Source organism: Saccharomyces cerevisiae, chromosome VIII (genome assembly GCF_000146045.2).
Source record: "Saccharomyces cerevisiae S288C chromosome VIII, complete sequence".
Lineage (NCBI taxonomy): Eukaryota > Fungi > Ascomycota > Saccharomycetes > Saccharomycetales > Saccharomycetaceae > Saccharomyces > Saccharomyces cerevisiae.
Genome location: NC_001140.6, coordinates 117382 through 131511, shown reverse-complemented (window position 1 = coordinate 131511; position 14130 = coordinate 117382). Strand labels below are relative to the sequence as shown.

Below are 14130 nucleotides of genomic sequence, written 5' to 3'. Positions count from 1 at the left end.
ATTGCCAAGTGAAAAGGGAAACCTAAATACATACGATCAAGCTCCAAAATAAAACTTCGTCAACCATGCCTATTAATATTCGCAGAGCGACAATCAATGACATTATATGTATGCAAAATGCCAACCTTCATAACCTACCCGAAAATTATATGATGAAATATTATATGTATCATATTCTCTCGTGGCCAGAGGCTTCGTTTGTTGCTACTACCACCACTTTGGACTGTGAAGATAGTGATGAACAAGATGAGAACGACAAATTGGAATTGACCTTAGATGGGACCAATGACGGCAGGACAATCAAGTTGGATCCAACATACTTGGCTCCGGGCGAAAAATTAGTTGGATACGTTCTCGTGAAGATGAACGACGACCCCGACCAGCAAAACGAGCCACCAAATGGTCATATTACTTCCTTAAGTGTCATGAGAACCTATAGAAGGATGGGGATTGCCGAAAACTTAATGAGACAAGCTTTATTTGCGTTGAGAGAAGTTCATCAAGCGGAATATGTTTCCTTGCATGTGAGACAATCTAATAGAGCAGCTTTACACTTGTACAGGGACACATTGGCGTTTGAGGTGTTGAGTATCGAGAAAAGCTACTATCAGGATGGTGAAGATGCATACGCCATGAAGAAGGTTTTAAAATTAGAGGAGTTGCAGATAAGCAACTTCACCCATCGCCGTTTGAAAGAGAATGAGGAAAAACTAGAAGACGATCTAGAAAGCGATCTACTAGAGGATATCATTAAGCAAGGCGTAAATGATATCATTGTATAATTAAATCAACCTATATAAACGTAGTATATTTTCATCCAGGCTTCTTCACAAGCTCTGTTAGCTCTTTTTGAGCACGGTTCTAAACACTGCAGTGCTAATTCGGTAGAATTGTGTGAGCATGAATAGTAAGGAAACTGTGCATGCAAGCTTTCTTTTTTTATATATGTAATATCCGGCAGATAGGATATCTTAATTACATCTATCTCGTCTGCAAGAAAAAGTTCACGAATGCATCTAATGTTTAGACATCATAGAAATGCATAAAAATGAAAATGGCTACCCTATTCCTTTTCATAAACCACTTTATCGACCTTCACTTCTCCATTAACGTATAAATAAATGTATAACGTGCAGGTATTGCCTTGAATATCCAAGAGGCAGAAACTTGGTGAATTAGACCCATTTATATCCGAATCTGACATATCAACCTCGTCTTCCTTAAATTGGTTTTCAGGCTTAACGTTGCTTTCATTCTCATTCTCACGTTCCCCAGCAGTGCCTTCTTTAGGCGTGTAAGACCCAGGTTGTTCCTTTCCTGTTGATCCACCCTTGGCATCGTCATCCTCCGACTGATTCTCCTTAGTCGGCTTGTCCACCTCTGATGTCACAGCTTCATCGCTATCCTCAACATCAAAGACAATTGGCCAATCTGTATTAAAAGCACCCGTACAGCTACCTGGATTAACGAAAAATTTTCCCTCTAAGGTATAAGCTTCAACGTTATGAGTACCACCCCACAATAAAATGTCTACATCCAACTGGCGTGCCAATGCTAACAAAGATAAGGGGTCGTTCTTTGGCACAACGGTATAACCGCTACAACAGCCGATTTTCAAAGCACCTTGCCTTATTATACTATTCATAGGAATTTCTTCCATCGGTCTAGAGTTATCTGATGCTTTATCTTTCTTCGTGCTTGGTAAGTGCCCATTATCAAATTCTCCTCTTACGATTGTTATATTGTTAGATATCTGATTGACAAATTTCAAAAAGTCATAAGACTTTGTACTATTACCTAATAAAGCGACCTGAGATATTTTATCAGGAACGCTTAGTAATTTTTTGAATTTTACAGGTAAATCCTACTTGCAATTGAAGTCGTTATCAATATGTTAGTATTAATGTTAAAGGAAGTTGTGGCGCAATGGCCGTTATAGGTTCCACTACAGCTAACCAGAGAAGAAAGGAGAATAACACATACAGTTGCTCTATCAGGAATATGTGCATCACTTAATGCTAACAACAACATAATTTAGGCGAATAATTCTATGACCTTTTCGCCACTAGTTACAGCAATTATTTGCAGGAAATGCTATAACAAACTTGTATTTTTATGATCTTTACCTCGCCACGCGGAATAGTAAAACTGAAAGGTGTTACGGAAATCTAAAGGAATATACCTAAGCGTATGGTAAGTATTTACGATACAACGTTATGCCCTACAAACAACTGTTTAGGAATCGAGTTCTCTTTCATCTTTAGGAAAAATACTCGTATGATCGAAAATACCATACAATTTCAATCACACAGAACATCACAGAGGATTTCGTCCAACACAATGATGCTACGGTTAACATAAGATTACATATTTACAAGATTTTCTTACTTATTAAATGTATCGTTGGCCATTCATAAACTCCCTCAAACATTCAGGAACAGATATCTTACCGGTGCTTGGGTCATAGAAATTTTCTACTAGTGCTACTATCACTCTTGGGATAGCCATTGCTGTGCCATTCAGCGTGTGCACATATTCTAGCTTTCCTGTGTTATCGTCCCTGTACTTTGTATTTAATCTTCTACTTTGGAAATCGGTACAATTGGAGGCACTACTTATCTCGCCAAATTTCCCCCTTCCTGGCATCCAAGCTTCGATGTCGTATTTCTTGAAAGCGGGATTACCAAGATCGTTTGATGGCATATTTAGTACTTTGGCCGGTATTCCTAATTCCTCAACTACAGAAATCTGAAATTGCTTTATTTCCTCAAGGACCTTTGCACTGGTTTCTGGCTTGCTCCAGCAAAATAATTCTACTTTAGTAAACTCATGAACGCGATAGAGACCTTTCGTATCTTTTCCCCTGGCACCTGCCTCAGCTCTGTAACATCTACTTACTCCAACTAGTTTCTTAGAACATTCTCCCGAGTTTAACTCTAGAACTTTGTTTGCCCCTAGACCTGCCAAAGGTATCTCCGCGGTAGCCACCAATCCTAAATTGGTGTCTTGAAGAGCGTAAATTTGCCTTTCATTATTCATATCTCTTGGATTAAATCCACATGCATCTATTAACTCCTTCTTCGTGATGCTTGGCGGTACGCAGCTTGAAAACCCATTTTCGTTTGCCTTTTTCAATGCATATGCTACCAATGCTTGTTCGAGACGTGCTCCGTCATTCAATAGATAGTACCATGACATTCCTGTAACGTTCGAGGCAGTCTGTAGGTCTAACATATTCTTTTTAAGCATGATATCAACATGCGCCTGAGCTTCTGAAGTTTTATGTGTTTTTAAAGGGTTTATCCATTGTTCAATCTGTGGGGCATCTAATGGGACCGTAGGATCCAAGGTATTTGGAAGTGATTTGCAGGTCTCCAAGATTTTCTTTTTCAGCTCCGACGATTTGCTATTTTGATCGTTGTACTGTTCTTTCAGGGCCTTCAGCGCAGCTGAGTATTCCGTAATTTTTGTTTTATCCTTTTTGATTTGAGCCTCAATTGATTTCCTCTGTATTTGAATATCCGCAATAACTTTATCAATCTCTTTTATATTTTGATACCGTTCACCCAACAGTTGTAAGCTTCGTATAATACTATCCGCCTCTATCAGCTCTCTATTCTGGATAGAAGTTTGGTACTGAGGAATCATCTCTATTATTTTTTTTACATCAAATTGAGGTTTCTTCAAGAAGAATGAGCGATTTGAAATTGAAAATAAGCGCCTTATAATCATTGCTGTTTAAAATCTTGTCTTGTTCAGTGTCTGTAAAACGTATTACAAAGCTGTTTGCTTAATGCTTCCATTATATATTATCGTTCCCCTTTACCGCGTTATGATTCGTTTTGTCGTTAAGGTTGAAAACACCAGCAAACAATTTTTTTGAAGAAAAACCCCATTTGCGTATACTTATATGTAGATATATTTTATTAATATTTAATCATTGTTTACATACATTAAATATACATATGTTGATATTACTAATAATTTTTTGATTTTTGGTTGACCATAATGCAATTCTCTTAAAATCTCAACTTAGAGAAGAACCATTGGTTCTTACCAGCTTGGTGTCTTTCTTCGAAAGCCTTCTTGACGACTTTCTTAGCTTCTTCACGTTGGGAAGGTTGTTCGAAAGTTTCAGTAGAAACAACGGATTTGAAAGCTTCAACATCTAAAGTGTATCTGGTTGGCAATAAATGGTTGTAGTTGACGACCTTGATGAAAGGCTTGATCTTGGTTCTCTTAGCAACCTTCTTGGCACCGTGCTTCTTGGTGACCTTCAATGGGTATCTTTCAATACCGGCAACCAAAGCGTGACCAAATGGGTGAGACTTGGAACCTTCATCATGTGGTTTAACGATAACAACCTTCTTACCGGCGTAACGACCACGGACAACGACAGCTGTGTAAAAAAAGGAAGGAAAAGAAATAGTTAGTAAATGTGAACCCTTCTTAAAGTTTGGCGAATTCTCAATTTTGTTCTTCAATACTAGGGAGAGAAAAATTATCATAGGCCCACGAATTTTTAATAGGGCATGGAAAGAACTACAGTAAATAAAAGGCCCTGGTCGCCTGCGTACATGTGCCTATGGTCTTAGCAAATATATCGCGGAACTTTCACCATCTTATTTGGTGGCTATTGATGCTTTTTTCTTTTAAATTACAACTTTTTGATAACCCTTCCACTGCCTCGTATAGCTCAATGAATATGAATAATCGTTAGTTTCGCTCCTAAATCATTCATCTTTTTGTCCAATATTTCTATTAATAAGCTATCATTCAAATTTAAAGGTTTTTTCCCAGATCTAACATCTCCACGCTTTTTCCTCCCTACTCCCATATGAAGATACAATACTCGAATTCAAACTCAAATTATACAACATCAACTGCTAATAACTTGGATTTCTAATACCACAGTTGCACGGTTTTTTGTTGATGTCCAAAAACTGAAAATGATACGTACCAACTTTACCAGCTTTCAAGAACTTAGCCATTTTTTTCTTTGGTTATGCTTTTGTTTTAACACGTTGAGACTATCTAAGAAATTCTAAAAATCTAATATATCTTTAATTTTAGCTCAAAACTACGGCAGTATGTTTTACATGAACGAACACTTTACTAGTGAAAAGAATTTCAGGAAACCTGCCTTCGGGCGAATCTCTGCAGCAAGAGCGTAGGCGGAGCTCTGCTGGAAAGACTTTGTCTCAGACAGTTCTGTCGTGATGGGAGAACTGAGCGGATCACTCCCATTAGTTTGAGAGGAACTTCTCTCCGCAGCCTTGATTCTGCCTCGGGACTCCACCTGGAATATTGTTATCGGCTCTTTCAAGAAATACAGGACTCATAAGGTGAAAAAAAAAAAAACAGTGTAGGTGCAACAGCAAAAAATGTAAAGATGTAGGTGTACGGATGCATTAACGTCTTTCGAGGCCCTTTCCATTCTTCCGTGAAAAATATTCACTGAACGTATAATATGAGACGGTTCCGTCCGAGTCCCCTTAGCTGGAATCGTGTAAGCCAATTTATCAATACATGCAGCCTTGGTGCTTTTGTGCGTCTATCCCCTACATGCATAAGATTACGTATGAATGAAAAAAGCACGACATAGAAGTGAAACCATATCTGTAACCTGGCACACGTACTACAAAAGTTATATTGTTCCTTTTTTTTTTTTTTTTTTTTCTATTGTTAAATCAAGACTTAAAAAAAATCAGCCAACAAGTAATTCTGTTTGATAGTTCAAGTCACTCAGCAAAAGATTTTCGTGCTCTCCAATACACCATCTAAGTATCAATAGCATTTTAACCAAGCAACAGAAGGAATAGTGTTTATAAATGGGTGAAGATTTTATGCACCCACCGTTTCAAACGTACCCTTCAAAGAACAGCGAAGGGAAAAAACATATTGTCATTGTAGGTGGCGGTATCATCGGTTGCTGTACTGCTTACTACTTGACCCAGCATCCAAGTTTCAGCCCTTCGACGCATCATATTACCATCATTGAATCGAGGCGCATTGCTGGAGGGGCTTCTGGTAAAGCAGGTGGCTTGCTTGCATCTTGGGCTTTCCCTCACCAAATCGTACCTTTAAGTTTCCAGCTACATCAGGAGTTGAGTGATGAATATGATGGAGAAAACAACTGGGACTACAGAAGATTGACGACTGTGTCCTTAGAAGCAGATGTTCGCGAAGAAGTCATTGAAAACTACGAAAGACTGAGCAAGAAGGCATATAATCTGAATGTCCCTCCTCCAAAGAAGAGACCGGGCTACATATCCAACAAGTTTAACATCGGGGACTCTAATTCATCTTTGAGTTCTTCGGGCTCTTCTTTGAAAAACGACTCCGCTAGTAACGAGGAAGAAGGATCAGACATTCATGTTTCTAGCTCAGTACCCAGTTTACACTCTCTAACAAATGAGCGCATGAGAAGCCACACAAATAGCGCATCTGATCTTGACTCTGTAAGTCCCGTGGAGCAACTGAGAGAGACTAATATCCATAATCCTTTGCCTGCTGATTTAGATTGGATAAGAAGAGAATTGGTTAATGATTGGTCATCACTAGGTGGTACTGATACCACAGCGCAGCTTCATCCCTATAAATTCACCCATTTCATCTTATCGAAGGCAATGGAAACAGGTGCTGTCGATCTTCTCCTAGGTAAGGTAGTTGGGCTAAAGTGTGACGAGATGGATTGTGTTCATTCTCTTAAGTACCTTCCATCTGTCGTCAAGAATCGCAGAAATAGCAGAGGGCATGCAGAAAATCCAGACATTAAGCTGGGTACAATCTTCAACGATGAGAACGCGAAGCCCATTGAAATCAATGACATCCAGCAGATTGTTTTGAGTATGGGACCCTGGACTTCCAAGATTCTAAAAGATTGTCCAATTTCTGGATTGAGAGCCCACTCTGTCACCATTAAGCCTAGTGAAAAGACAGTTTCACCTTACGCTATTCTTGCTGAACTAAAAGTTAACGACCGTGAATTTTTCTCCCCTGAAATGTATGCTAGAAAAGATGAAGTTTATGTGTGCGGCGAAGGCGACACTTTAGTCAATATACCTGAAAGTTCGGACGATGTGGAGGTAGTTTCGGAGAAGTGTGATGAATTGTACCATTACGTATCCAAATTATCGCCAACTCTATCAAAGGGCCATCTCTTGCGGAAACAAGCCTGTTTTTTGCCAGTTTTAAACGTTCCTACAAGTTCTGGTCCCTTAATTGGTGAGACAAATGTCAAGGATCTTTATATTGCAAGTGGACATTCTTGTTGGGGTATTAACAATGCGCCAGCAACAGGTAAATTAATGGCTGAGATTCTCCTTGATGGCGAAGCAACCTCTGCGGAAATCTCAAGTTTGGATCCAAAGTTATATTTCGACGCCACCATCCTTTCTTAATCAAGCCGAGGAGTAAAAAGGTCAAGAAAAGTATATGCACAAATTTGTACATATAAGAGCTTATTTATTTATATATTTAAAATTTCTGAGGCCATTTAATGTGTATATATTTAACGAATACCTAAATCTATATATTTCTTTTTTTTTTTTCTCTCTCTCTCTCTCTTTCTCTTTCTCTCTTGGCGTCTATCCTGTTTGCCCTTGCGCATGCTACCGATTGCACGTGTAGTATTCTACTTGAGGTTGAGCTGATTACTAATTGCTATTATCATTGTTGGCGCGACCTTAAACCTGGACCAATAACACAGGCCGAACCACTAGCTTCGCAAAAAAAAAAGTAGGGATGTGCCGAAAAATTTCCGCGACCGTAGCAGACACCCCTGATGAAGAAGCTATAACTTGTATATAAGAGCGTTGCATCCCCAAAATATACAAGCTAGCTACAGCGATTGCTTTTCACTTGCTGCTACAGGAACGAAACCCCAATTGATAACTATACCTCCTAAAAACGTACCAGGATGTTCGCGAAAACAGCAGCTGCTAATTTAACCAAGAAGGGTGGTTTGTCATTGCTCTCCACCACAGCAAGGAGAACCAAAGTCACCTTGCCAGACTTGAAGTGGGACTTCGGTGCATTGGAACCTTATATCTCCGGTCAAATCAACGAATTGCATTACACCAAGCACCATCAAACTTATGTGAACGGATTCAACACTGCTGTTGACCAATTCCAAGAACTCTCAGATCTTCTGGCCAAGGAGCCCTCTCCCGCAAACGCAAGAAAAATGATTGCTATCCAACAAAACATCAAGTTCCATGGCGGTGGTTTCACAAACCACTGTCTATTCTGGGAAAACCTGGCTCCAGAGTCGCAGGGCGGTGGTGAACCACCCACCGGCGCTTTGGCAAAGGCAATCGACGAGCAGTTTGGCAGTCTGGACGAGCTGATTAAGTTGACCAACACAAAGCTAGCAGGCGTGCAGGGCTCCGGATGGGCCTTCATTGTGAAAAACCTCTCTAATGGAGGCAAGCTGGACGTTGTTCAAACCTACAACCAGGATACCGTCACAGGCCCACTAGTTCCTCTAGTTGCCATTGACGCCTGGGAACACGCCTACTACTTGCAGTACCAAAACAAGAAAGCCGACTACTTCAAAGCCATTTGGAATGTGGTCAACTGGAAAGAAGCATCCAGAAGATTCGATGCTGGCAAGATCTGAAGAAAGAAAGAAAGAAAATACCTTTTTTTTTCCACTGTGTCGTTTTTATTCTAACTACTCTACTAAATCACACAACCACACTCCCCTATTTAATAATATATTTTACTATTAAAATACATATACATGCATCGTAAAAAAAGAAAAAAAGAAAAGAAAAGAACCGAAAAAGACAATACAACCAACCTTCCTCCACTTTTTCTTTTTCCTTGTTCTCTCTCGCTTCCTACGTTACTCGCGCCTGTGCACTACATTCCCACCAGATTAACTCACCACCAGGCAGAGAACCAATTGTTCTTGTTATTGTTCCAACCGATAATTGTAAAGCCATTAAGGTCGTAAACGACTGCTTACTCAGGGAGATCTCCGAAAACGGCAATTGCTGTGCACCGTGCGACGTTATGATCGCCGCCTGTCCCGTACAGACGAACAATTGCAACAATGGGCGGTTGTTTAGAGAGGTTTTGTGCCGCGCCCGGGAATTACCGGGGGCACAGCAAAATACGAAATTTCCGGCAAAATGTCTCTGTACGAAAATGAGGCCAGCCTTTATTCCCGACTAAGCCGTACGATTATAGTAATGTCACACGAAGTGGATACTATACGAGCAGCGCACATACAATGTGCGTGCAAGATTTGCCGGGTTGGACAATCTTAAAGGCCGATAATCCACGAAAAACGAGACAAACGAAGCGCTGGCCCTAAACGAAACGAAACGAAACTAAGATTTCAAGATAATCGCTTTTCAGATGACAATAGTCTCTTGCAGAACACAATAAGTGTGGTAGGTATCTTGCAGGAGACATCGATTTTATGCCTGAATTTTTTTTTTTTCTTGGTATGAGCACATCCTATTGTGCATCTCCACGAGTTAACGACGTTTACGTACTCGCATGTATTCGAAAAGCCTCTAAAAATTGCCCTCCATGTGTATTCATTATATAAGATAGCGTATTTTCCCTTAGTTTTCTTATTCCCTCTTAATTCTCTCTTTCAATGTCTTTTTTTTTTTCCCTTTTCCTTTTTCCCTTTTCGTTATTGGTAAATTATTTATAAAAAGATTGATAAGCAGTATCGTTCAGCGTGTGTATTTTCGATAGGAAGTAATAATTTTTCATTATATTAATTAATAGTTTCCAGAAAAAATTTTTTTTCCTTCACAATTGCAGCAGGCTTGAATAGAAACAGAACAAACGAGTAATACAAGGATGTCTGCTACCAAGTCAATCGTTGGAGAGGCATTGGAATACGTAAACATTGGTTTAAGTCATTTCTTGGCTTTACCATTGGCCCAAAGAATCTCTTTGATCATAATAATTCCTTTCATTTACAATATTGTATGGCAATTACTATATTCTTTGAGAAAGGACCGTCCACCTCTAGTGTTTTACTGGATTCCATGGGTCGGTAGTGCTGTTGTGTACGGTATGAAGCCATACGAGTTTTTCGAAGAATGTCAAAAGAAATACGGTGATATTTTTTCATTCGTTTTGTTAGGAAGAGTCATGACTGTGTATTTAGGACCAAAGGGTCACGAATTTGTCTTCAACGCTAAGTTGGCAGATGTTTCAGCAGAAGCTGCTTACGCTCATTTGACTACTCCAGTTTTCGGTAAAGGTGTTATTTACGATTGTCCAAATTCTAGATTGATGGAGCAAAAGAAGTTTGTTAAGGGTGCTCTAACCAAAGAAGCCTTCAAGAGCTACGTTCCATTGATTGCTGAAGAAGTGTACAAGTACTTCAGAGACTCCAAAAACTTCCGTTTGAATGAAAGAACTACTGGTACTATTGACGTGATGGTTACTCAACCTGAAATGACTATTTTCACCGCTTCAAGATCATTATTGGGTAAGGAAATGAGAGCAAAATTGGATACCGATTTTGCTTACTTGTACAGTGATTTGGATAAGGGTTTCACTCCAATCAACTTCGTCTTCCCTAACTTACCATTGGAACACTATAGAAAGAGAGATCACGCTCAAAAGGCTATCTCCGGTACTTACATGTCTTTGATTAAGGAAAGAAGAAAGAACAACGACATTCAAGACAGAGATTTGATCGATTCCTTGATGAAGAACTCTACCTACAAGGATGGTGTGAAGATGACTGATCAAGAAATCGCTAACTTGTTAATTGGTGTCTTAATGGGTGGTCAACATACTTCTGCTGCCACTTCTGCTTGGATTTTGTTGCACTTGGCTGAAAGACCAGATGTCCAACAAGAATTGTACGAAGAACAAATGCGTGTTTTGGATGGTGGTAAGAAGGAATTGACCTACGATTTATTACAAGAAATGCCATTGTTGAACCAAACTATTAAGGAAACTCTAAGAATGCACCATCCATTGCACTCTTTGTTCCGTAAGGTTATGAAAGATATGCACGTTCCAAACACTTCTTATGTCATCCCAGCAGGTTATCACGTTTTGGTTTCTCCAGGTTACACTCATTTAAGAGACGAATACTTCCCTAATGCTCACCAATTCAACATTCACCGTTGGAACAAAGATTCTGCCTCCTCTTATTCCGTCGGTGAAGAAGTCGATTACGGTTTCGGTGCCATTTCTAAGGGTGTCAGCTCTCCATACTTACCTTTCGGTGGTGGTAGACACAGATGTATCGGTGAACACTTTGCTTACTGTCAGCTAGGTGTTCTAATGTCCATTTTTATCAGAACATTAAAATGGCATTACCCAGAGGGTAAGACCGTTCCACCTCCTGACTTTACATCTATGGTTACTCTTCCAACCGGTCCAGCCAAGATCATCTGGGAAAAGAGAAATCCAGAACAAAAGATCTAAGGTTTGTAACTGAGAAAAAAAAAAAAAACAGAAAAAGAGAGAAGTTGTACATTCACGTGGGCCTTATCGCCACACTCATCCATCTCCAATGATTTATTTTATTTGCCAGTACGTTTGATATGACATCGAGTTATGTTCTTTAGTTACTTTCAAACTTGGACAACCATCCCGCATTATTTATGAGTGGTATGGTTTCACTTCTTTATTTATAAATATTTATACTACGAAATTATATATAGATTACATTTCTAAAACAACATCAAATATAAGGTTTATTTATGCAACATGCCTACTGGATTAGAAGAGAGAACACACAGCTCACAGGCCAAGCGGAAATAAAGCAGTCTTTTCGCAAACTTGTAAATCTTTTTGCAATTTAAATTAATCAAGAGAGGGCCCAGGAGGAGAGGAGTTTTGGGGAGGGGTCACTGAGGAAGCTCTCTTAAATATGGATTCACTGAAATAAATGTATATAAGATTCATTACTGCTTTTTATAGTGATAAATCCAAATGATGAGTGAATTGAACCATCCTTAGTATCCATTGTTTTATAAAGCACCGCTAAAAATAATATATTGCTACAAAAATGATATAATAATAATATTACGTAAAATACCTGAAACCGCCATAAAAATAATACCTGAATTAACCTTAAAATTCTATCCCATAAGCTTTTTTGTAAAGGGCCAGATAATCTTGAGTCTCCTTCAAATGATTCTCACCCAGAAGTTCAAAGTCCATTTGCTTCTGTAACATCTCATTAATGGAAATCATATTGCTTTCCTTTGACTGATTGATTGCGTCCTCCTCGGTTTTGTCTGGCTCCAACAACGATTGCTCTGAATCCAATGGGTATGACTTATTTGTTTCTGTAGTTGTTATTGGATCGCCTGAAAGTGGAGATAGCGCTGAGGAGGCAGAGGATAATGCTGGAGAATCCATATGCAATGTGTATCTTGATGATTGATACTCTTGTGGTACAGAAGATGCATTTTGGGGTGACAAAATTGGGGGAGATATTATTGACCACTCTTTGAGATTTTGGACTTCTGTAGGTCCTCTTGATTGTGTAGTTTGTGTAGGTCTTGATATTTGTTTGCGTTCAAACCATTGAGTGCCTATTCCAAAATCGTTTTTTTCGGTTTTGGTTGGTATGATCTTGTCATTAGGGCGTTCCTTGGACTGCATTACTGTCGCTTCTATACAATTCTTATTTTGTAAAGCTGGTTCGGAAACACTTTCGTCGGATGAGATGAACCTTGTTTGGCCATCCGAAGTCTTTATCATTTTCATTTTAGACGTCTTTTTCTTCTCTCGTATTCCCTCTGAATAGCCTTCTGGTAAACCTTTGCAACTCCCAGCCTCAATGTGGTTTTCCACCCAGCTCTCACTAGTGCTAAAGTGTTCCCCACATTGAGTGCACACTCCAGGTGATTTATTACGGTCCTGAGGCTTAACACCTTCTGGGTAAGTGAAATGTCTAGATTTCAAATGTGTTTTGTAGGTATCTCTTCTGCTAAACCCCCCAGAAGTATGGCATCGCAATTCTTGCGAAATGCTATTATCAAAAAATGGACAGTGATAGGCCTTCCTTTTCGCATGCTTTTTTATGTGTCGTGTTAAGTAACCTCTGATTCGGAACCTAGCATCGCAATAGTGACATATATATGGTAAAGTTTCGGATGACTCATCAGCAATTCCTTGAACCTCATCGGATAGGGGAGATTCATCAATACTTTTCTTCGATGCAGGAGTGATTACGCTACTTACGGGCGTGATTGGAAGGAAATTAGAGGGGAAAAGAGCTTTGTACTGGTCATTATTGATATAGGATTCCTCTAGCGGGGGAGAACTTATCAAGTCATTCTGTAACTTTGCTGGCTCGCCGCGGCTAGGGCCCCGTAAAATCGGTTCGTCCAAGTTCAACTGTGTAGTGACTGCACCATTATTATCAATTTTAATTGAGAAAGGTGTTTCTAGGTTATCCAAATTTAAAGCACAGGGTACAACTGAAGATTTTGATGTTAGACTCAATTGTTTGTTGTTCTGTTTGGGAAATAATTCGCTCACGTCAACCAGATCGTCCTTTTCGGTAGCACAGCAGTCTTTCTGTGGATGGTTCTGTTTCGCAGGTTCTAACTTTTCGAAAGGAGTACTTTTCGAAGATTTGTCGTCTTCCACATTGGGCACAATCACTTGCTGCACTAATGCTTTAAGGTAGTCATATATCCTTGTTAACACGCTGTTCCGTGTTGAAGATAGTGATAAGATAGGCATGATAATGGATTTCCTTACTTCCCCAACTTTTTGCTCTCTTGCATTTGTCTGTTTGTCGGATGATTAATCACTGTTTTTCATTTATTAATCATCGTTTTTCTCGCTTTTTGCCCGTATTGGAATGTGAAGAGAAAAAAAAAATGATAAGAATTCTAAAAAAAGATACTCTTCGTTCGAATGGATGACTCTAAGAAGGGTAACAGACTTTCAATCTTCAAATAACATTATAATCTCTATTCTAGCCCTTAGAGGAGCATGTCATGCGTTCAGAACCTCCATTAATAGCTTACTTTATAACTTTCTATCAGTCACAAGTTAAACGTCGACAATTTTTGTGGGAAATGGTCTGTTTTTTTTCTTCAGTTAATAAATCTCGTTCTTGACTGCAGGTAATTAATGGTATCGTGATCGTTACCTATGCTTACACACTAT

General features: G+C 39.3%; 9 protein-coding genes across 9 annotated transcripts; 5 read left to right on the top strand and 4 right to left on the bottom strand.

Moving 5' to 3' along the window:
- Positions 1-65: 65 nt before the first annotated feature.
- ARD1 (peptide alpha-N-acetyltransferase complex A subunit ARD1) lies at positions 66-782 on the top strand (the record flags this gene model as incomplete). The annotated part of the gene is made up of 1 exon (NM_001179143.1): positions 66-782. The coding sequence occupies one exon, from the start codon at positions 66-68 to the stop codon at positions 780-782; it is 717 nt and encodes a 238-aa protein (NP_011877.1).
- Positions 783-1063: 281 nt separating this feature from the next.
- VPS29 (retromer subunit VPS29) lies at positions 1064-2031 on the bottom strand (the record flags this gene model as incomplete). Its single annotated transcript, NM_001179142.1, has 2 exons — positions 1064-1864; positions 1984-2031. The coding sequence occupies 2 exons, from the start codon at positions 2029-2031 to the stop codon at positions 1064-1066; spliced, it is 849 nt and encodes a 282-aa protein (NP_011876.1).
- Positions 2032-2391: 360 nt separating this feature from the next.
- On the bottom strand, positions 2392-3732 carry DIA4 (putative serine--tRNA ligase DIA4; the record flags this gene model as incomplete). The annotated part of the gene is made up of 1 exon (NM_001179141.1): positions 2392-3732. The coding sequence occupies one exon, from the start codon at positions 3730-3732 to the stop codon at positions 2392-2394; it is 1341 nt and encodes a 446-aa protein (NP_011875.1).
- A 287-nt stretch (positions 3733-4019) lies between these two features.
- Positions 4020-4991, bottom strand: RPL27A (60S ribosomal protein eL27 RPL27A; the record flags this gene model as incomplete). Its single annotated transcript, NM_001179140.1, has 2 exons — positions 4020-4399; positions 4961-4991. 2 exons carry the CDS (start codon positions 4989-4991, stop codon positions 4020-4022), a joined length of 411 nt encoding a protein of 136 aa, NP_011874.1.
- An 840-nt stretch (positions 4992-5831) lies between these two features.
- On the top strand, positions 5832-7403 carry TDA3 (Tda3p; the record flags this gene model as incomplete). Its single annotated transcript, NM_001179139.1, has 1 exon — positions 5832-7403. The coding sequence occupies one exon, from the start codon at positions 5832-5834 to the stop codon at positions 7401-7403; it is 1572 nt and encodes a 523-aa protein (NP_011873.1).
- Positions 7404-7921: 518 nt separating this feature from the next.
- On the top strand, positions 7922-8623 carry SOD2 (superoxide dismutase SOD2; the record flags this gene model as incomplete). The annotated part of the gene is made up of 1 exon (NM_001179138.1): positions 7922-8623. One exon carries the CDS (start codon positions 7922-7924, stop codon positions 8621-8623), a length of 702 nt encoding a protein of 233 aa, NP_011872.1.
- A 123-nt stretch (positions 8624-8746) lies between these two features.
- On the top strand, positions 8747-8962 carry YHR007C-A (uncharacterized protein; the record flags this gene model as incomplete). Its single annotated transcript, NM_001184651.1, has 1 exon — positions 8747-8962. The coding sequence occupies one exon, from the start codon at positions 8747-8749 to the stop codon at positions 8960-8962; it is 216 nt and encodes a 71-aa protein (NP_878086.1).
- Positions 8963-9828: 866 nt separating this feature from the next.
- On the top strand, positions 9829-11421 carry ERG11 (sterol 14-demethylase; the record flags this gene model as incomplete). Its single annotated transcript, NM_001179137.1, has 1 exon — positions 9829-11421. One exon carries the CDS (start codon positions 9829-9831, stop codon positions 11419-11421), a length of 1593 nt encoding a protein of 530 aa, NP_011871.1.
- Positions 11422-12072: 651 nt separating this feature from the next.
- On the bottom strand, positions 12073-13698 carry STP2 (Stp2p; the record flags this gene model as incomplete). The annotated part of the gene is made up of 1 exon (NM_001179136.1): positions 12073-13698. The coding sequence occupies one exon, from the start codon at positions 13696-13698 to the stop codon at positions 12073-12075; it is 1626 nt and encodes a 541-aa protein (NP_011870.1).
- Between the last annotated feature and the right edge of the window lie 432 nt (positions 13699-14130).